The sequence below is a fragment of the Thermobia domestica genome, chromosome 13, assembly GCF_964235325.1.
Source record: "Thermobia domestica chromosome 13, izTheDome1.hap1.1, whole genome shotgun sequence".
NCBI lineage: Eukaryota > Metazoa > Arthropoda > Insecta > Zygentoma > Lepismatidae > Thermobia > Thermobia domestica.
This window is the reverse complement of record NC_137466.1, coordinates 53,528,971-53,552,929: the sequence shown is the minus strand read 5'-3', so window position 1 is coordinate 53,552,929 and position 23,959 is coordinate 53,528,971. Positions and strand designations below refer to the sequence as shown.

The following is a 23,959-nucleotide window of genomic DNA, read 5'->3' as shown; positions in this document are numbered from 1 at the left end:
TTATTTTTTAATTTGTTTGTTTTTCCTGGAAGTGCTGTTCTTATGTTCTATTGGTAAATGTTATACTTTTCGAAGCTACATTCACTAACCCCACGCTCTGTTTCCGCGACCAGGAAACACGTTCACATATCATAATCTAACTCAAGGACCGTGATAGGTAAAGACATAGGGATTTCTTTAAAATAAACTTTGGACTTCCCTTCCCATTTCGTCCACTGCATATTTGTGTCTATCTTCAATAGAACGAAAGTTTGTAGCATGTTGAAATCTGAGTGTTGTTAGAACAGAATAAACATAAATGGCTATCATTTAAAATTATTTTCCACATACTTATAATATAAAATTCAAATATAAAATAACCATATTCTTCATGAAAGTTATATAAATATAAAAGCAAAAAATGTAGCATTTATGTCTCTTCGAACTCCAGTTATCGTTATACAAAGATGACAAGTATATTTATCAAAAACGAATCTCCCATTTCGGTTAATTTCCTTTCGCTTTCCTGTTGTAGAGAACGGGGCGTGCTTTTAAGTGGTATTTGTGTTCGCGCATTTTCTCTTTCCTGGGATTGGACGTTGAATTGAACGAAGCGTCTGTTTTAACCAGTGGGATGGCATTTGAGCAAGAGCGAAGTCTACGTCACTGCCAGGATAATTCTCGGGCACTGTAGTTCCTAAGTGAAGTTTGACCTGAGTACGGTAAGTCTCATAGTTTTGGAGCTATGGACCTTTAAAGTTAATTTTATTTTATGTTTTCAGCAGCCTATAGTTCCGAAAGGAAGCATTTGTGCACTCAGATTGGTCTTATCTTGGTGAGGAATCACCTCCCAAACGTTGTCGGTGTTGTTTTGAAACACCCTGTATAATTAAATATCAACAGTTAACTTTGCACAAGTAACGCAAATGCTGCTTCTGCCTCTTGTATCACCCTTTGAAAATTAAAACTCACAAAGTATATATAAATACATTTATTATCTCCTTTTCTCAAAGGATGAACAATTTCATCTGCAGGTGCCAAAAATACTGACGAGTAGTATTCCTTTCACCTCATACAGAAATTTTTCAATATACACAAAACAACAGAGTTTGGTATACGATAACTATATATATCTATATATAGATTTTGTTTTAAAACCAATGTGTAATTAAAATCATACAAATGTGTGAAAATTTCTTTTTACAATCAATTAAAAATAAGAAAAAGCTCAAAATACATATACACAATACTCACTTCATTTACAAATTTAAACTTACACATTTTAATAAATACACGATTTTTACTGGGCACACTTCCATTATTACGCTTCTTTTTCTCTTTAAAAAAAAAGTATAAAAATAAAGCTCAAATTTTACTTTCATTTCTCTTTTATCATCTTAATGGACATTAGATTTGATGCTTTTAATGTAAAGAAAATAAATTTCCGTAAATCTTTTAATATTTTCTGTTAATTTACTCCAAGTTTATGAATAGAAATACTTAATCCTGAAGACCTTTACATTTAAAATGCTCGCCTTTTCTCAAAACATTGTGAAATAAATTAAAAAACTATAATAGAATATTCTAAAATATTGCAAGATCTATTTGCATTAATTATTTTCCTTGGCATATTTTTGCTATATGTTACGCAATACATACAACACAAAATATAAAATATTCACGTTAAGTATTAAGCATATCGAAAAGTAACAAAGTACAGTATACAAGTTTTCAATAAACAATAGGCAATCATCAAAGTAAAAAGTGAAAAGTGAAATAAATTGTAAAATAAATGAAATCACAATGTCATGTTTGGTAGGACAAACATAATGTTTGACTTTTACGGAAAATTTTCATAGTTTATTTTTAATTAATTTGTTTATTTATTCTTTGAAGATGACTTATTGACGAACGAAAGTTCTAGTATACTTTGTTACTGTATTTTCATATATATATATATACTGCTCAAGGTGATTAAAAAATTAGTTTTTATTTTGCTTTTCATATGCCCGCGCTACGATGTTTTTTTGTCAGAATATATAAATGTTAAGAGTAGACATCCTGTAACAAATATAATAATCATTAAAAGCGAATTTTGTAATATATTATATATAGTTCGTTTAATTATTCTGTACATATTTTTAAAGATATATGTATGTATTTTAAAATATTTTATAAAAGATGTGAATTTTACAATATTCTTAGAGAATGCTTCGTAATAAAGGAGCAAAAATTTTTGCATATTATGTCCTTGAAAAAAAAAACTACATAAAGTTATATTGTCAAAATCATAATTTATAGACTCTATAAACAAAGACAACGTACTTTTCCTTAAAGTATTCGACCAACCTTTGCAGCAAAAAATATTGAAATGGTTGCCCTGACGTCAGCAAATGATTGGCTAATGAAAGAAGATAGCACACCGAAAAACGGTGCGCCAATGATGATTTAGCTAATAGTATGCGATTACCCGATGTTTTACCAAACTAAAACTTTCAACATTGGGTCTACATTGTGTTTCTTTTATTAAGGCTGCGCTAGTTTCTCAAACAATTATGTTGAATGGTCTACACAGGAAAATATTAGGCTTTCCGATCCAACGATTAACCGACTGTCCGATTCTTACCCTACGTTAGCCTAACACTTGCTGCTACTTAGGCAGTAAAATCGCTTTGCGTTGGCCGTCCTAGATTCTGTACACTAGTTTAACTTTAGAAGTGACTACATCAAAGATAAAATACTACCCCATGAGTATACCTATAGGATACCACAGGTATACGATGAAATTAGGACAAGGTTAGAGAAACGACCAACTTAATAAGAGGTTATACTGTACAAGTACATTGTACAGTACACAATCGTTTGTTTACACACTATTGCCAGTTCACAGTAAATTAATGTTTCTATTGTTGACTGCATTTTTTATACCTAGTACATCACAGTTTGTTCGCTTTTAAAGTTGTATTTTAAGTTTGTTGCATTAATTCATTCATATTATCAGTTTATTTAATGCACCGGGAACAATGATTCTTAAAATAAGTTTAATTTCACGATCTGAAAAACGGTCTACTTAAATTCTGCATATATGTCGTCATGGGTATAGGAGGTGGAGGCTGCGTTTGTAAACTGCTTGGCCCGCTCCGATTAAAGAGTTCAGCCTGCTCATAATCTACATCGTAGTAGATTCCACTCTGATTCTGTAAAGGAACAAAGAGAAAAACATTAATTTTAAAACTTGAAGTAAATAAAATAAAGATTTTTTTTTCAGGTAACACAAAAATCGTTGCTTAGAAATTCATAAAAATCGTAGCGTAAAATTCTATTGATTATAAAATTCTATAAATATGTACTTTCAGAAAAGAAATAATTTTTTGGTTTGTAGTTAATAATTACGGTCTTTCTACACAATAATTATGTGCTGTATCAAAATTAAGCTAACATTTTTAATATTTCACTTTTGATTTCTCTAATACTTTGATAATAATAATATATATGTTTGATTCTGACAGAGGAAATTGTTTCTAATATCCGCCCTCATATCCATACCTCGAATATCCAACCATATTTAATATCTATATGTCACCCCTTATGCCTCATACTACCTAAAGATTTTGAATTTCTTATGTGACGTAATATTTCGTTGTTTCATTTTCCTTCTTTCTTTGACAATTAATTTTACTTGATTCCGTGATGCATAAATGCATACATACATTATGAAAAGTGGAGCAATCATGGAGTAATACAACAAATTAAGTAGCCTCCGGCTTGTATGAATACGTATGGTTTAGTCGTCCCTAAATACAGTAATTTGTCATTATTATTATTATTATTATTACTAGTTGCTGCACCCGAGTCGTCGGTTCACTACACACTATAGGTTAAAATGCTGCTTAATTACGAGTATAAATGGTACACACGTAACTTTTCTTTCTTGATTTATTTTTATTTTGCCCAGCATGTATGTTGATGTTACACAAATATTGACAGGTTAAGTGCCGCGTAAGACCACGTTGGTCTCACATACAATATATCCTTACAGCTACGCGGTGACTTCCTAATCTCACTTTTTACATTAAAATCTATTGCAGTGTATAGTAAACACCTGGTAGTAAAAGAAATAGCCTTGGTCTATGGAATTGAATCCTACGTAGTCTGTACTACTGGAATAGATAGTACCAAAGGAGTACCATGATTATCTATTTTGTTTCCTTAGTATGAGTAGTGTGCTTAGATTTCTTTTTACCTGGCTGTATGCCTTCATTACTACCCTTACTTAAGGGTGATATTCATTGGAAGTATACACATCACAGAACAATGTCTAGTTTTCACTATTGTCATCTTCATCGGATAACATTTCCTGCCAGAGTTCACATATCCGCTTTTCTTCTTCTTCAAAAGTACACGCCATTTCGAAAATAAGTAAAAATTGTACCACAGTAGCTTATTCGCATTTTTTCCTTACAAGCAAATACATTTTCAACATAGGGGAATGTTTTTGTTACGATATAGATGGCACTTAATTTGTTAATGCTCAAAGGACCCTGTGTAAGTTCTCGTCAAAAATAAAAGATCTATTTGCCTCGCTTTTTTGCTGTATTCCTATAGATATAAAGGTAACTCCCCAGGAAAAAAATATTTCGACGACACTGATAACGATTTCAAGAAAGTAGGGCCAAAATACTGCAAATGTTTATAATGGAGTATATGGGAAACTACATGTCATATTCGGATTTTTGTAAGTACCGTCCACAACTCTGAGATCAATGATTTGCACATATGATGTGCATCAGAGTACGGGACAAATAATAGGTAGAAACGAAAGTGGTGTTATGTTTCGTTTGGCTGATACAGGGTGTTGAAATTGGGCACCATCTGGTAGTTTAATAGACTGTATGGGAGAGTATTTGGTGGCTGAGAATTGTATTACGTACCATCAGCGCCTCCGAAGTGCAGATTAAGATGATGTGGTGTTCCTCCCGAAGGCAGGGTTGTGACCCGAAGGTCACTGGGCAAGGTGAACCCACGATGGTTTGCCATTGCCTGCCATGAGATGATGACGTTCGAAGGATGGAACCTACAGTTGAACAAGGGATCCGGACTTCCTCTGTCCCCACCGGGAATCAAACCTGGGATCCCTTGATTACAAGTCGAAGAGCTTATCCATTCATCCACCGGGGACACATTCTTACAAATAAGACCATTGTCATATTATGATGTACAGCAGGGTAAGGGGCAACTAATAGTTGAAAACGTCAGTGGCATTATGTTCTGTTTGACCGATCCGGACGTTTGAGGTGTATATGCAAACATTCGCTTCATATTCGCTATCTGTCTGTTGCGAGGCTGCCTCTATTAAGGGAAGTACAGTAGAAGCGTCATTGTGGAGGTGTTGATTTCTGTAGTAGCTTAATCGTCTTTAGTGACTGTAAGTAGGTGGTGACCGATTCGTGTGTTGTGCCTACTTCATTGTGCCTGCATGAAGTTGCAACTCCTGCATGCTTTTGTCCAGTGGCTTTGGTTGTTCTGTTTCTCGCGACATTTATGCGAACTTTGTCGTTATGTACTATTTGGTGTTATTTTCAGGTAGGTTTCGCCAGTGTAGAAACGTGTAATGCAAAGCCATATTATTCATTTCAAAACAATTTGGTAACGTGTGTGACAAATGGCTTCCGGTGGAAGCACGGATAAACATCGGCAATGTTCCATGTGCGAACTATGGTTTAGAGAGCAAAGAAAGCGCTCGGTGTGTAGAAGTGAGTGCTTACAAGCAGGTAGTTACATGCGTGGGAGCAAAGGTAAGTCATTCCAGTGCTTCGGTCCGTCAACAGTACTATGTACAACATAAAGGCAAGTTCTTATGTGAAAAGTGTGCAGAAACAACCAGAAATGGGTAGTCAGGGATCGGATCTGGACGTTGAAGATACGTCAACTGTACGCGTGTCAAGTTGGACCAACCACCAACACCAAAACGACCGGAACATATCTCAGAATTATGGGCTATTTATGGGCTAATTAGTTGCTCTAATCCCAATTTTTGGGCTCCTACTGTTTAGCGGGAAATCGGATTCAAAGTGGGCGAGTCCAGCTTGATATCAAGCTAGAACCCCCCATATGGTTAGAATGGTCCGATCGAAAAAATTCAAACGCCAGAATTATGGGCTATTTATGGGCTAATTAGTTGCTCTAATCCCAATTTTTGGGCTCCTACTGTTTACCGGGAAATCGGATTCAAAGTGGGCGAGTCCAGCTTGATATCAAGCTAGAACCCCCCATATGGTTAGAATGGTCCGATCGAAAAAATTCAAACGCCAGAATTATGGGCTATTTATGGGCTAATTAGTTGCTCTAATCCCAATTTTTGGGCTCCTACTGTTTAGCGGGAAATCGGATTCAAAGTGGGCGAGTCCAGCTTGATATCAAGCTAGAACCCCCCCATATGGTTAGAATGGTCCGATCGAAAAAATTCAAACGCCAGAATTATGGGCTATTTATGGGCTAATTAGTTGCCCTAATCCCAATTCTTGGGCTCCTACTGTTTAGCAGGAAATCGGATTCAAAGTGGGCGAGTCCAGCTTGATATCAAGCTAGAACCCCTCATATGGTTAGAATGGTCCGATCGAAAAAATTCAAACGCCAGAATTATGGGCTATTTATGGGCTAATTAGTTGCTCTAATCCCAATTTTTGGGCTCCTACTGTTTACCGGGAAATCGGATTCAAAGTGGGCGAGTCCAGCTTGATATCAAGCTAGAACCCCCCATATGGTTAGAATGGTCCGATCGAAAAAATTCAAACGCCAGAATTATGGGCTATTTATGGGCTAATTAGTTGCTCTAATCCCAATTTTTGGGCTCCTACTGTTTAGCGGGAAATCGGATTCAAAGTGGGCGAGTCCAGCTTGATATCAAGCTAGAACCCCCCATATGGTTATAATGGTCCGATCGAAAAAATTCAAACGCCAGAATTATGGGCTATTTATGGGCTAATTAGTTGCTCAAATCCCAATTTTTGGGCTCCTACTGTTTAGCAGGAAATCGGATTCAAAGTGGGCGAGTCCAGCTTGATATCAAGCTAGAACCCCCATATGGTTAGAATGGTCCGATCGAAAAAATTCAAACGCCAGAATTATGGGCTATTTATGGGCTAATTAGTTGCTCTAATCCCAATTTTTGGGCTCCTACTGTTTAGTGGGAAATCGGATTCAAAGTGGGCGAGTCCAGCTTGATATCAAGCTAGAACCCCCCATATGGTTAGAATGGTCCGATCGAAAAAATTCAAACGCCGGAATTATGGGCTATTTATGGGCTAATTAGTTGCTCTAATCCCAATTTTTGGGCTCCTACTGTTTAGCGGGAAATCGGATTCAAAGTGGGCGAGTCCAGCTTGATACCAAGCTAGAACCCCCCATATGGTTAGAATGGTCCGATCGAAAAAATTCAAACGCCAGAATTATGGGCTATTTATGGGCTAATTAGTTGCTCTAATCCCAATTTTTGGGCTCCTACTGTTTAGCGGGAAATCGGATTCAAAGTGGACGAGTCCAGCTTGATATCAAGCTAGAACCCCCCATATTGTTAGAATGGTCCGATCGAAAAAATTCAAACGCCAGAAATATGGGCTATTTATGGGCTAATTAGTTGCTCTATTCCCAATTTTTGGGCTCCTACTGTTTAGCGGGAAATCGGATTCAAAGTGGGCGAGTCCAACTTGATATCAAGCTAGAATCCCCAATACGGCTAAAATGGTCCAATCGAATAAATTCAAACGGCAGAATTATCGGCTATTTATGGACTAATTAGTTGTTCTGATCCCAATTTTTGGCTCCTACTGTTTTATCGGGAAATCGGATTCAAAATGGGCGAGTGCAGCTTGATATCAAGCTAGAACCCTCCATATGGTTAAAATCGTCCGATCGAAAAAATTCAAACGCCTGAATTATGAACTATTTATGGGCTAAATAGTTGCTCTAATCTCAATTTTTGGGCTCCTACTGTTTAACGTGAAATCGGATTCAAAATGGGCGAGTCTAACTTGATATCAAGCTAGAATCCCTCATATGGTTACGGTTAGAATGGTCCGATCGAAAACGTTCAAGTGCCATAATTATGGGCTATTTATGGGCTAATTAATTGTTCTAATCCCAATTTTTGGGCTCCTACTGTTTAGCGGGAAATCGGATTCAAAATGGTCGAGTGCAGCTTGATATCAAGCTAGAACTCCCCATACGGTTAAAATGGTCCAATCGAAAAAATTCAAACGCTAGAATTATGGGCTATGTATGGGCTAATTAGTTGCTCTAATCCCAATTTTTGGGCTCCTACCTTTTAGTGCAAAATCGGAATCAAATTCTGCGAGTCTAGCTTGACATCAAGTAAAAACTCTCCATAAGGTTAGACATCTCGAATCGAAGAAAATCAAACGTCAGAGATATGGGCTATTTATGTTCTAATTGATGCTGTAATTCCAAGTTTAGGGCTGCTACGTTTTAGCAGGAATTCCTTATCAAATTGTGAGATTTAGCTTAACTTCTTGCTATAAACCTAGGGCTATAACACTCCGATCAAAAGAATTAAAACGTCGGAATTATGGGTTATTTGTATTCTAAATTGTTGCTCTAATGTCGAGTTTTTTCTTCTATCGTTAGCAAGAAATCTCAAGCAAGATTGGTATTGATTTTTAGATAAGTTGGGATGATACTTTCAAAGTTGCAGTGAGAAAACATCGATGTTTATTAACTGAAAATTGATTTATTTGCACTCTCTGCAAATGTAAATCTATATCTCTACAAGTAAATCCATGAATTCTTTTTTCACGTGTGTATGTTCATTATGTTTTTAAGTAAATAGTGTATATATAGAATTTATATAGTGAAATATCATTATTTATTAAATCAATTTTTTTTCTAAGGAAAAGCCTCTTTGCCGTTGCTGGGGGCCGCAGTCAGTGGCACAGTGGTAGAGCGTTTGCCTCTTGTGCGTGTGATTCCTGGTTCGATCCCAGATCACGCCAATTGATCTTTGTGGTTGACAAACACCATGTACTTGGGTTTTATCGGCATATCTACCGCTGTGCCATTGCGGGCCCCAGCAACGATGAAGAGGCATTTCCTATAAACTAAAAAAAAATATTTAAAAAACAATATGATATTTCACCATATAAATTCTATATATACACTACTTGCTTCCAGACATGCTGAACATATAAACGTGAAAAGACATTTCATAAATTTACTAGTAGAGATATATATTTGCATTCGCGGAGAATGCAAAAAAATCAATTTTCAGTTAATAGATATCGACATTTTCTCACTGCAACTTTGCAACTATCATCCCACGTTATCTACAAATCAATACCAATCTTGCATGAGATTTCTTGCGAACGATAGAAGAACTAAAATCGACATTAGAGGAACTAATTAGAAAACAAATAAACCATAATTCCGGCATTTTAATTATTTGATTATTTATAGCACTAGGTTTATAGCTAGAAGTTATGCCAAATCCCACAATTTGATGAAGAACTCCTGCTAAACGGTAGCAGCCCCAAACTCGGAATTAGAGCACCAATTAACCCAAAAATAGCCCATAATACCGGCGTTTGAGTTTTTTTTTTTTTTGGATCGGACCATTGTTACCGAATCGGAGGTTCTAGCTTGATGTCAAGCTAGACTCGCCTGTTTTGTTTGCCAATTCCCGCTAAACATTAGGATCCAAGAAATAGAATAACAGCAACACATTAACCCATAATTCTGGCGTTTGAATTTTTTCGATCGGACCATTCTAACCCTAACTACATGGGGTTCTGGCTTGATATCAAGTTAGACTCGCCATTTTGAATCCGATTTCCCGCTAAACAGTAGGAGCCCAAAAATTGGGATTAAAGCAACTAATTAGCCCATAAATAGCTCATAATTCTGGCGTTTGAATTTTTTCGATCGGACCATTCTAACCGTAACCGAATGCGAGGTTCTAGCTTGATATCAAGCTAGACTTGCCCATTTTGAATCTGATTTCCCGCTAAACAGTAGGAGCCCAAAAATTGGGATTAAAGCAACTAATTAGCCCATAAATAGCTCATAATTCTGGAGTTTGAATTTTTTCGATCGGATCATTTTAACCGTATGCGGGGTTCTAGTTTGGTATCAAGCTAGACTCGCCCATTTTGAATCCGATTTCCCGCTAAACAGTAGGAGCCCAAAAATTGGGATTAGAGCAACTAATTAGCCCATAAATAGCCCATAATTCTGGAGTTTAAATTTTTTTCGATCGGACCATTTTAACCGTAACCATATTGGGTCTTTTAGCTTGATATCAAGTTAGAATTGCCCATTTTAAATCCGATTTCCTACTAAACAATAGGAGCCCAAAAATTGGGATTAAAGTAAATAAGTAGTCCATAAATAGCCCATAATTCTGGCGTTTGAATTTCTTCGATCGGACCATTCTAACCGTAACCGTATGGGAGGTTCTAGCTTCATATCAAACTAGACTGGCCTATTTTGAATCCGATTTGCCGGTAAACAGTAGGAGCCCAAAAATTGGGATTAGAGCAACTAATTAGCCCATAACTAGCCCACAATTCTGGCTTTGAATTTTTTCGATCGGACAATTTTAACCGTAACCAAATTGGGTCTTTTAGCTTGATATCAAGTTAGACTTGCCCATTTCAAATCCGATTTCCTACTAATTAATAGGAGCCCAAAAATTGAGATTAAAGTAAATAAGTAGTCCATAAATAGCCCATAATTTTGGCGTTTGAATTTTTTCGATCGGACAATTCTAACCGTAACCGTATGGGAGGTTCTAGCTCCATATCAAGCTAGACTAGCCTATTTTGAATCCGATTTCCCGCTAAACAGTAGGAGCCCAAAAATTGGAATTAGAGCAACTAATTAGCCCATAAATAGCCTATGATTCTGGCGTTTGAATTTTTTCGATCGGATCATTCTAACCGTAACCGTATGAGGGGTTCTAGCTTGATATCAAGCTAGACTCGCCCATTTTGAATCCGATTTCCCGCTAAACAGTAGGAGCCCAAAAATTGGGATTAGAGCAACTAATTAGCCCATAACTAGCCCACAATTCTGGAGTTTGAATTTTTTCGATCGAACCATTCTAACCGTAAAAGAATGGGAGGTTCTAGCTTGATATCAAGCTAGACTTGCCCATTTTGAATCCGATTTCCCGCTAAACAGTAGGAGCCCAAAAATTGGGATTAGAGCAACTAATTAGCCCATAAATAGCCCATAATTCTGGCGTTTGATTTTTTTCGATCGGATTATTCTAACCATATGGGGGGTTCTAGCTTGATATCAAGCTGGACTCGCCCATTTTGAATCCGATTTCCCGCTAAACAGTAGGAGCCCAAAAATTGGGATTAGAACAATTAATTAGCCCATAAATAGCCCATAATTCTGGCGTTTGAATTTTTTCGATCGGACCATTCTAATCATATGGGGGGTTCTAGCTTGATATCAAGCTGGACTCGCCCACTTTGAATCCGATTTCCCGCTAAACAGTAGGAGCCCAAAAATTGGGATTAGAGCAACTAATTAGCCCATAAATAGCTCATAATTCTGGCGTTTGAATTTTTTCGATCGGACCATTCTAATCATATGGGGGGTTCTAGCTTGATATCAAGCTGGACTCGCCCACTTTGAATCCGATTTTCCGCTAAACAGTAGGAGCCCAAAAATTGGGATTAGAGCAACTAATTAGCCCATAAATAGCTCATAATTCTGGCGTTTGAATTTTTTCGATCGGACCATTCTAACCATATGGGGGGTTCTAGCTTGATATCAAGCTGGACTCGCCCAGTTTGAATCCGATTTCCCGCTAAACAGTAGGAGCCCAAAAATTGGGATTAGAGCAACTAATTAGCCCATAAATAGCCCATAATTCTGGCGTTTGAATTTTTTCGATCGGACCATTCTAACCATATGGGGGGTTCTAGCTTGGTATCAAGCTGGACTCGCCCACTTTGAATCCGATTTCCCGCTAAACGGTAGGAGCCCAAAAATTGGGATTAGAGCAACTAATTAGCCCATAAATAGCCCATAATTCTGGCGTTTGAATTTTTTCGATCGGACCATTCTAACCATATGGGGGGTTCTAGCTTGATATCAAGCTGGACTCGCCCACTTTGAATCCGATTTCCCGCTAAACAGTAGGAGCCCAAAAATTGGGATTAGAGCAACTAATTAGCCCATAAATAGCCCATAATTCTGAGATATGTTCCGTGCGTTTTGGTGTTGGTGGTTGGTCTAACTTGACACGCGTGTCAACTGTGCCTGTGCACATGAAGGTAAACCTAGCAGAAATTCCTGAAGAACAGTTAGGAGTGTTCACGGGATTGAACAATGAACAGTTGACTGTGCTGTGCAGCTTCTGTGACACTTTACATAACAGCAGAGTTACAAGCGTTGAACCAAGACTGGGCATGTTGTTAATGAAACTCAGGCATACTCTTTGTAATGACTTTCTGGGAGCAATATTTGGATATCCATGCCACGGAAGTGTGTCAAATGCATTGAAATCAGTCAGACAGACTTTGATGAGACAGTTTGTACCGTCCGTATTGGGTTCAAAGCATTTATCTCGTTCGTTTCTTCTGAGTAAGGTTCCATCTTGGGACCGCAAACTTTATGCTTTAGGGATGACAAGCTGGTTTTAGTATTTGACGGGACATACATTTACACCGAAAAATCGACGAACTACATTCTGCAAAGGTGTCTGTATAGTGTGCAAAAAGGACGTCCGTTAGTGAAACCCATGATAATCGTTACACCCAGTGGGTACATTGTCGGCATTGTTGGTCCATTTGTTGGTGTAAATAATGATGTATGTCTTACAAACTCTACTCTACGCCGACACAGCAAATGGTTTAAACCAGCTCTTACAACCAGGGGACTGCGTTTTGGTTGATAGGGGATTCCGAGATTCCATCACGGTGTTGGAGGGGGCGGGGATCATTGCGAAAATGTCTTTTAGAAAAGGGAAAGAAGCAGCATGACTGCCTGGCTGCAAATCAATCCGGTATTGTCACAAAGGGCAGGTGGTGTGTGGAAGCGAAAAATGGTCATCTCAAAATGAAGTACAAGATGTTTAGGGATAGGGTTCCAATTGCGGCTCTTCCTTACTTACGCGAGTATTTACTCATTGCTGGTGCCTTAGAGAATCAGTTTGCGCTTCCGTTGACTAACAATGCACCAGAAAAATCTGACGAAAGTATTAAAATCTTATCACGTTCTCGTTTAACAAACGAACTACAAAAGAAACTACAGACATCCGGTGATATTGACAAACGCTCAGCAAAGATTTGGTAACCGTGTGACGGATCGTCAATTACTGACTTCCCACGATTGACAGAAGAAGAATTATTCAAAATCACGCTTGGAATTTATCAAATCCAAAATGCTCACGCATATGCAGCATAGCACATGAAATCTGATGGTGGTTTTTCACTGTTCCATTTGCATATCACTCCACACATCCTGAGGTTTAAAATTCAATCTCTACATGTACAGAGTTTGCAGTACACACTTTTCATTGAATATGATCCAGAAAAATCAGGAGCCGACGCTATTGTTAGATGGTATTGCAAATGCCCCTGTAGAGCTCGTGTTCTCGGATGTTGTTCGCACGTGGCTTCCATTCTTTGGTATCTTGGTGTTGCTCGTTATGAAACTGTTCGTTTTTCACCTTCGCACCTAAATGGTACTTTTCTTGACACTAAGGACGTACACAGTAATGAAGATTCAGGCATGACATAACTTTGGTTATAAGGATATCTGCTGCTCGCGGTGCTGTCATTCACATCTACGGACAATATTGTCCATTCCCATAAAATTTAACACTTTATGATCTTTATGTTTCCGATGTCTTATTTGTGTGTCTGTGTATGTGTGTGTCGGTGTGTGTGTGTGTGTGTGTGTCGGTGTGTGTGTGCGTGTGTGAAAGAGACCCAAACACTTTCTTTTCTGCCTATTTTGTAATATTAAATATCATAATATGACAATGGTCTTATTTGTAAGAATGTGTCCCCGGTGGATGAATGGATAAGCTCTTCGACTTGTAATCAAGGGATCCCAGGTTTGATTCCCGGTGGGGACAGAGGAAGTCCGGATCCCTTGTTCAACTGTAGGTTCCATCCTTCGAACGTCATCATCTCATGGCAGGCAATGGCAAACCATCGTGGGTTCACCTTGCCCAGTGACCTTCGGGTCACAACCCTGCCTTCGGGAGGAACACCACATCATCTTGATCTGCATTTTGGAGGCGCTGATTGTACGTAATACAATTCCCAGCCACCAAATACACTCCCATACAGTCTATTAAACTACCAGATGGTGCCCAATTTCAATACCCTGTATCAGCCAAAGGAAACACAACACCACTTTCGTTTCTACCTATTATTTATCCCGTACTCTGATGCACATCATATGTGCAAATCATTGATCTCAGAGTTGTGGACGGTACTTACAAAAATCCGAATATAACATATATTTTCCCATATACTCCATTATAAACATTTGCAGTATTTTGGCCCTACTTTCTTGAAATCGTTATCAGTGTCGTCGAAATATTTTTTTCCTTAGGAGCTGTCTTTATATCTATAGGTATACAGCAAAACAGGGAAACAAATAGAACTTTTATTTTTGACGAGAACTTACACGGGGTCCTTTCAATATGGTTACGCCCTTGTCTTAATAATAAACAGAAAAGCATATTAATATTCAATATCACCCTATCTATTGTGAAATAAGTAATTTGCAACAATACAGTTAAGGTTGCAATTAAATTTTCACGATATATTACTACAGAAATACACAAATGCTAATGTTCTATTCTAAATACAGTTACAGTCCTTGTTCTAGTTTAAACATAATTAAATAATTAAAATTGAAACAATAGTTTTTAGCTTGCAATTAAATCTACAAAAAAAAAATCATCCACGCTAATGACATCCATTGTCGTCAGGTAAGCAGAGCAGCTAGTGACATCCATTGGCGTTATTGTTTACGACTGGGAATTAGTGTACCGAACTGACACGTTTCTTTTGCTGTGCATATAAAACATTTGTATCTGCCTGCTTCTCGTAGTCAAATTACTTCTATTGTACAAACATTTCCTGAGAACGAGATTGTTGGCCAGCTTAACTGTCAGCATGACTACTATTTATGCATCAAAACTGAGAATTTTAAGTGTCAAAGTAGATATATATATGGAATATATTATAGTGAATAGTCTGTGTGATTTTGAACTTAGCGGGATGGTGAATAAACTGTTGAAAGACTTAGTTTGATGGTGAATAAACTGTGTTGAAGGGCTTAATGTGATGAAGAATACACTGTGTTGAAAGAAAGTAGTCAGTAGTCTGTGTAGGTTCGGCGAAAAGGCGCATAGTTGCAAGAAACTGCACAAAGGACCAGAATAATAATATAGTATAAGTTGCCAGTATCCTAGAGGAAATTAGAAGAGCATTACCAGTATCCTAGAGGAAATTAGAAGAGCATTACCAGTATCCTAGAGGAAATTAGAAGAGCATTACCAGTATCCTAGAGGAAATTAGAAGAGCATTACCAGTATCCAAGTTAGAAGTGTCCTGTGAATGTATCAGTATTAGTAAATAAATATTGATCTGGTCTGGAAAAAAGTAGTTAATTGTTTCATTTAAAATAAATAGCGCTACTGCTCTATTTAGTACACATCATTAATAAGAACAGATAACATTGTGACTGTCAAGCGAAGGGAGAAAATCCTTAATATAAAATTAACGGTATAGCAACAATAAACACGTGTCATTTTTCTCATGTGACGAGTAGGAGTTAGGCTTACACACAGATATTTGTATCAGATCCATCAAGTCTCTGAGCCCACTTAATACTTTATAGACGTTGACGCCTATGGTCTTTAATAAATTAATGTCTTCATACAGGCACTATTAAATATTAAAATATAAAAGAATACTTGTACAATATTTGACCTGAAACTAAAGTATAACGCTAAGTAGTAAAACGAAAAGACAGGCAAATGCATTTACTTTTTGATCTATAATGCAAAACAAAATTTCTACTAAAAATTATGAATTGAGAATCTAAGATAAATTCGTGACTTCTTATCTTTTCCCTCAACAGGACATGGTATTCTGGAACTTTATCCTATTTATCGCTTGGATAGGGGAGGGAGCGCTGTGGCTCAGTGGCAGAACGTTGATCTCTGTTGCGTGAGGTTCCTGGTTTGATCCCAACTCACTCTAAGTGAGTTTTGTGGTGGACAAAAATCGAGTCCGTGGAAGTTCTCGGGGTTCTCCCGCTTTCTCTCACTTCCTTTATTCCGCCATTTCATTCATTATCATCGTCATCCTCAGTCTCGGTGCATAATCGTGGGACGTTAAACTAGATATTTTATTTAATTTCTGCACTTAGATAGTGAACGAAAAGGTTTCGTTTTAAACGATTCAACTACTATTAACTTAATTATTATTTACTAATGCCAAAATTTTCAATGAAAACCGTCACCTTCGTCAAAGGCTTTCAATTTTTTAAAAAACACAGCACAAATGTTTTAAGCACATATATTTCATTATATATATATATATTTCATTGTATAGTAAAAAAACATTGCCAATTTGGTTAACCTTGCTTGTAACATTCTGAAAGCAAAATACACAAACCATATCATCATTAATAATTTGTGACAAATATAGTAGTTTCAAGTACACTAATGTTCCTGTTCCAATCATTTATTGTGTCTTCGGTTGTATTGTGAAAATTTTTGCCCGTAAATTTATGCTTACTGTAATGTGCTGAAACAAGTGTGTGTGTGTGTATGTATGTGTGTGTATGGTAGACTTCCAAACTATGCAAACTCAATACTCGAACTTGAAGTAATTCATTTATATAGCTCCTGTTTCCAGTAGAGGAATAGATTCAAAGACAGAATCTATTCTTCGGACGTTGAATCCATTTTAAAAAGCATTACTTGCTATATCTTAACGTTTTGCTCTATGAAGACTAATTCAAACTCAAAGTGATAATTGATGTCTATCATTTCCGGTTGCAATAAAGGAAAACAATTAGAGATGAAAGATTCTTGGTACCAAATTCATATTAAGAAAATACTTGTCGCTAGCTATTTCCGTTTTATTTATCATGCGAACAGTGTTGTAATCGAAAAATCGTATATTTTCACCACTTTCGGTTTCAACAGATTGTTAAAACTTGAGACAAAACTCACTGTTGGGACGCTAAATCTATGTTAGAAACCGCTTTCTGATATCCCTTATAGTTGTATGGAAATAAGTACTGCAACAGAAGTATTAGAAAATTCAAACCACTTTCGGTTTTGATAGAGTGTAGCGGTGTGATGGTGTGTTCTCTTGAGACGTTGAATCGATTGTTGAAAATAGCTTGTCGCTCTCTATTGCCGTTTTTATTCTATGGTGATCAACGTTAAAACCAAAAACAGTTGATTTATATCACTTGCGGTTCGAATAGAAGATCAACTAAGGAGATAGGACCTATTCTTTGGACGCTGAATGGATTGAAAAAAAAAAAAAAAAAAGCTTCTCGATATCTCTTACCGTTTTTGATCTATGGATATTAATATTAAAACTCTAAGTACTAGTAAATTGTAAATTTCAACTACTTCCGGTTTCCATACAGTGTTGTGAGTGGTCATGGTATGTTCTCTAGAGACACTAAACTGATTTTTAAAAAAGCTTGTCGCTTTTTTTTTTTTTCCTATAGCGATAAACGTTGGAACCGGAAATGGCTGATTTCTACCACTTCCAGTTTGAACAGTGAGTTAACCTAAGAGATACGGAATTTCTTCTTGGGACCTAAAATCAATTGAAAAAAAAAAACTTTTCATGTTACCGTTGTTGCTCTGATATTGTCGACAGACCGACATAGCCATTTTGTAGTATTTCCGGCACTTATGCATAGCATAGTTTGGACCTCTGGAAACTATACATTCAACTCAAGACACAGTAAATGATTGGAACACGAATGTTAGTGTGTATGAAGCTTTTGTAATTGTTTGTTGGTTTATTTTTCGAAGTTTAACGTCCCTTGTCACATGAATATCTACAGTTTAAGGTGGAATCCTAACCACCGTAATGCGAGCTTTAACACTTATTACAAATTACATCATGGTATGGTTTATCTATTTTGTTTTCAGAATATGAAGGTAAGCTTAACGAGACCAGCAATGTTTCTTTGTTATGTAACGGAAGTCATGAGATGTGATTAACACAGCAGTGTGTGTGTTTACGTTAAAACAAACAAATAAACACAAAAACGCTGCTGAGGAAGATGGAGTTATCATTGAAGATTTCGGGATTATTAAATACACGCATTTCTGAGTTAAAGTAAACAATTATAATTTTGTATCAGTTTAGTTCGTTTAGTAGTGATTAAAATACTGTTCACTGGCATCAAAACGATTACTATGAAATTTTAGATTGTCAGGAAAGGAGTATGAATAAGGTAATGAAGAATGTTATAACAAATACAAAGTGTGTCATACTTCACATTAAAAGGTACGATAAATGAAAGGTAACTTACTGTGAAAGAAGAGCGGCTCTTGGGTCTAGGAACTTGAAAGTTTCTTAGAAGATCTTGGCTATCTTCTTCTTCACTACTCTCTATAGTTGGAATTGGAGCATTCGGTAACGGAGGCGGCCTCTGCGTAGGAAGCGGTGGTGCCATTCTTCCTCCTGCGCTGCCTGGACCAGAAGTTAAACCAGGAAGTGGAGTCATCCCAGCGAAACTGAAGATTCCAGACGAAGGCCTCGTAGGTCCTTGCACGGGTTCAGGCTGCTGAAGAAAATACAGTGAGAATAAGAATATGAGAAGTGCAGTGCAATAAAGTGCTGTGTAAGGTGAAGTAACTGTGAGAGAGAGATCAGTAATTGCAATAGTGCCATACTACATAATACTACACTAATCTGAAGTAAAACATAATAATCTAACCTAACAATTATATGACAGATAGAGATATAGAAATAAAGATATATGTGCGTTGTTTGCCACATGTGATATAAACACTCCTGTAGTTATGTTTTGACTTTAAGGACTCAACAATCACAAATTAACGTAACATTTTTTTTAAAATAAAAAATTTGTTGCATTACTTTCTTATTTTCGATAACACCATTCATCCTTTTTTAAAAAAAATACAAGATCAATATTGTCAGCCAGTATATTTTGCTTTCGGATGAAAATTACGTGTGAAAAGTGCAAGGAGAAAAGTAAAGTTTCACGTCTGATAGAAATAAAAGGCAAGTAACTTTGCTATCTATAATAGATGTCAGGAGCGCACCTACGAGAGTGGTCCGGGTCCAAACTTTCTAACTTAACACACATTTGTTCACTTTCTCAATAAAACTATACTTGTTTAACAGGGAAATGACTGATGTAGCATGAACATTTGATCTTACACTTTATCTGAAGTCTTTCTCTTATAAAAACAATCTAGTTCTATCATTTTTTTTTTTCTGAAAATATAGGTGGAAGTACTTTACAATTACTTATCGTCTATTCGGATGCGTAATAATATCTATTCATAGACGTAGTGGCTTGTAGTATTGGACACCCCTAAGTCTGAACCCCTTCCAATAAAAATTTCTGGGTGCGCCTGATAGATGTAGACTACCATAATGTGAATAGACGATTGACTACCATAATATGAATAGACGATTGAAAGATGCTGATATGGTTTAGAAATGTTGGTAATTTAATCAATAGAGCAACCCAAAAGCATAAAAAGCATAATAGCGATTTACACATATGGTTGGTACCTTAAACATGGTTTTGGTTGTCTAAGGGTCCAGAAGAAACTAATTTTAAAAAGCGTAATAAAGCATAATTTTAGAAAATAAAGCATAAAGAATAATTTAAAATATATAGCACAATTCTTGAAAAATTCTGTTTAACTGCAAGTTTAACATACTGTATTAATATTTTTTTAAAACCAATATTTACAACGCAAAATCATTGAGAACATAACAATGCAACAAGGAAAAGCTTATTTTTATTCCTATAAACTTCTTTTCGGTGTAATTCTTTGATGTGGAGAAAAAAAGTAAAAGAAGAAAAAAACTTTCCGCCAACAATGAATAGTATACAAGAACTCCACACTGTACTGTTATGTGTACCTCTTGAACTTGAGCACTTTCTGTACTTTTTGGTGGTATCTTTTACTTTCCCTTTCTGTATATACGCACCTCTAAGGTGCATACAAGTGATAACAAAACTGACTCGAGCAGATATCTCTTTACAGTGCATTAAGTAGAAAGTTCATTAAATATCAAAGAAATTGGTTGCATAAAATATTAATAAATAGATCAAGATATTTAGAATATTTAATATATAGTAAATATTATACATTATACACGATTAATGTAAAACAATGATTGAATTTAACAAAAAAAAAAAGCATAATAAAGCATAATTTGGAAAAAAAAATAAAGCATAATTAAACAAAAAATAAAGCATAATGTGGGTTGCTCTATTAATCAACAAGATGTAAACAGATAAGGCTGAGAATGACAGGTACATTTTATTTTAGCTGAGAATCGTGACTGTGATTCATTTTTCTTTCCTTGTACTCTTCAAATGTGATTCAGACTTTCAGTGCTCTCTCTTGTTTGTTCATTTGTAAGTAGAACTTGTCTATTTAAATTTATAAATGAACGAATGGAACATTAAATATTTATGTATCGTACAGACAATAAACAGGTCGTATAGTATATTAAACACTGGATTTACAGAGGACTGCAACTGATATATGAATAATACAATTTGTTACCTCATTAAAACGGGTTTATGGAATCATTGTTGTTGAAATACTAATCACAAGGAATTTGTTGTTAATTCAGGATGGAAAATGTTATTAATTAAACTATATAATTAATAACAGTTAGAATAGCTTCCAGTACACACCAATGATTAATTCTGATAATACATTTATTCCTTAATATATTTCGTCAATCATGTCTTCACAATATTCTTTCACACCATTTGTCCTTCCGACAATTATCTACACTTGAACCATGTCAATTATATATTTATTCCTTTAACTACCCATGCGGGGTATCTCTATATAAAGATCACCATATTTACTGACAACCTTGTGATCTTTATATACGAACCTTGCTGACAACAAACTTTCATCCTCTTCTATGCTACACATTTATTTGACACCGCAAAACGTGCCTATACTATCCAACCCTACAGAATTCACAGCGTTAGATTCTTGAAAACATTTCTTTGCTATATACTTTTGCAGTTGGTCTCTTTTCAACTAAAGCATGGGACATGATGATGGTGTATAGGCTAGGCGAAAGAAACAAAGGCTGTAATTCGACGTTCCCATGTGGTAAAAAGGAGTGGCTAAATAAACGCATTACAGTGCAATCAGGTGACAGATACATAGACATGAATGAGTATGAAGACGTGGCAACATCGCAGTCCTGTCATTTCTTAGCAGCGTTTAAAGGGAACTCGGAGCGTTGCCCTCAAACGTCATAAACACTGTTCGTTGGCATAGCTTCAGAAGCTTTATACCAATCATTTTTAATTGTTCGATGTATGACGTCAGAGCACAGCATTTTGCTAGGATGCAGGTGCCTGGAGATCAAATAAGAGTCACACTCAGGATCAGATGGGTCTGTTATTGAGAATTAAAACGTTTTGGTGCCGTACAGGTAGTCACGAATTCACGAGTAGTGTACCAAAAAAAGATCGACTATACTATCGAAGTTCTTGTTTGCTGTCACCATTTCTTTGACAACATGCCAGTTATTTCGTGTGTTCTGTAAACTGCTTGTGCTTAGTGAAATGGCAGAAACGGACTGTGACGTGACTACAAGTTACCTTAGGTATCCATATACAGACTTTCATTTTCATATACGTATATATATATATCTTTGAAAATCAAGACCTTAATTTTATGGCTGTCCTGATCGAGTGGAAGACACAAATGGTCATAGATAAGGTTCCATAGTTCTGTTATTCCAAACCTAGACACTTTGGTGGGAAGTTTACTTTCACTTCTTCCATTTCGTAAAATACTTAACCAATACAAGAGCTATTTCTGTTTCATCTCTGCTAGACGTATCAGTAATGATGGTTAGGAAAGTAACACGCACCTTAAATCCAAAGATTATATATGAACTGTATGCCACGGCCTAGCATGCATTAGCAATATTAAGGAAACTATAAATTAATATTACATATGCACAGATACTTATCAATTTAATGGAAACATTTAGTGTTGGATACACGTCAAATGTTTGGGTTGGCAACGGGATGTTCCTGGTGATATTCTAGAATAAACTCCGTCTACGTAAGGAGCCGTATGCAGTGAACTGAGTACACGGTGATAGTGTAAAATGGGCGACCTCTCTGATTTCCAAAGAACGCAAATTGTTGTTCGGTTATGTATGCAAGTATGATAAAAGTGGTAAGTGTGTTGGATGTATCGCAAGAAACAGTGTCGAAGGTGATGACGGCCTACAAAACTCAACGCAAAATCACAACGATGAAGAGGAAGTGATAAATAAGAGTCCTCAGTGGTAGGTTCCGCCGACTATTAAAGCAGATTGTCACTCAGAACTGCGTTGTGCTACTACGATGCAAGTGACGGAGGAACTCAAGCAGCATCTCCCACAGCCTGTGCTGACAATCATAGACCGCCATGAGTTACATGACATGGACATATGACGTCGGATTGCACGGGACAGACCGCTGATAAGGGTCCATAATTTTTTAAAACGACGCCAATAGTGCCAAGAATATGCAATATAAACCACTGATGACTGGAAACGTGTGATATGGCCCGATGAGTTCTCGTTCGCCTTATTTCAAACCGTGGGCTGTGTGTTTGTGTGTGGAAGACCCCGAAAGAAGTGCACGATCCGAAGTGTTTCTGCCTAACCGTGAAATAATACAGAGATTATGATGCTGTGGACCGCAATTTATCCTGGCTTTCAGTAGTCCTGTTCTGACGCTTATCGGTCATGTCACTACCCGTCATTATGTCCACATTTTAGAGGACCATGTGCATCATGTGGACCAGATGTTTCCGGACAATTACATTATAGTCCAAGATGCTAATGAGTCTATTTACACAGCTAGAGCTGTTGCGGCGTGGTTTTCAGGAACATTGGGACAAAGTTGAACACCTCCGGGTTCACAATAACCAGACCTGAATATAATTGAACATCTGTGATCCGTCTTGGCATGGGCGGCGATTAGGGGGGGCAAAGGGGGGCAGTTGCCCCCCCACTTTTTTGAAGTAACCTATTAATGTATATAGCTTCATTTGAAAGTGTTATGTTTTGTATGTGTTACTGGTTCATAAAAAAATGGTGCCATACAATATTTCCCGTTGCGCGAGTACATATTGGTTGTCTTCTCGTGGAGTTAAGCAAGCTACAGGAATTGCGTTTTAGTTGCAATTCAAATCAATTAATATTGCAATTGCGTATTTCTTTAAATTTCGTAGCATAAGCTTGTAGTATTTACTGTCTTTCAGTTTCTAACAAGGTACATTCGCGAAGTGTACCCTCGGGATTCGTGTAAAATTGATTCAAATGCAAAGTTCTCCTCGTCACAATGTATATTGTACAAATTTTAGCGGCCCATACTGGTATTTATGTACCTTCATATATCCAGAATTCAATCATATACTAGTATAGCGCTCAGACATGAGATTGCTTTTAGTTTCTTTAGATGCAACTGGACATGAATGTGGGCATGTGCAAAACAAATTTGATCAAGTCCTGCTTCTCTGACACATGCTACCAACCCGAGCTGCCATCTTGGATTCAACTTTCGGTTTTTCAAAAGGGAATAGGTGCAAGTGAGACATCAAATTCATGTACAATTTTCTCGGAAACTCACTGATATAGAGGATTTTACTGTAGTTTGTACCGTTTGCAAGGTATTGCATGTTAAATCCTTCCAGGCATTT

At 36.8% G+C, this 23,959-nt stretch overlaps 1 protein-coding gene across 3 annotated transcripts in view; it reads right to left on the bottom strand.

Annotated features, from left to right (window-relative positions):
• Positions 1–1,317: 1,317 nt before the first annotated feature.
• LOC145668151 (uncharacterized) overlaps positions 1,318–23,959 on the bottom strand; it is a 180,230-nt gene continuing 157,588 nt past the window's right edge. For 2 of the 3 annotated variants that reach the window (XM_081735737.1, XM_081735739.1), the window contains exons 11-12: positions 18,547–18,801; positions 1,318–3,176 (exon numbers count right to left, since the gene is read on the bottom strand). In XM_081735737.1, the coding sequence (XP_081591863.1) occupies positions 3,027–3,176; positions 18,547–18,801 (405 nt within the window). In that variant the 3' untranslated portion in view covers positions 1,318–3,026. The remainder of the gene's footprint in view (positions 3,177–18,546; positions 18,802–23,959) is intronic. The other variant, XM_081735738.1, reaches the window with a different exon arrangement.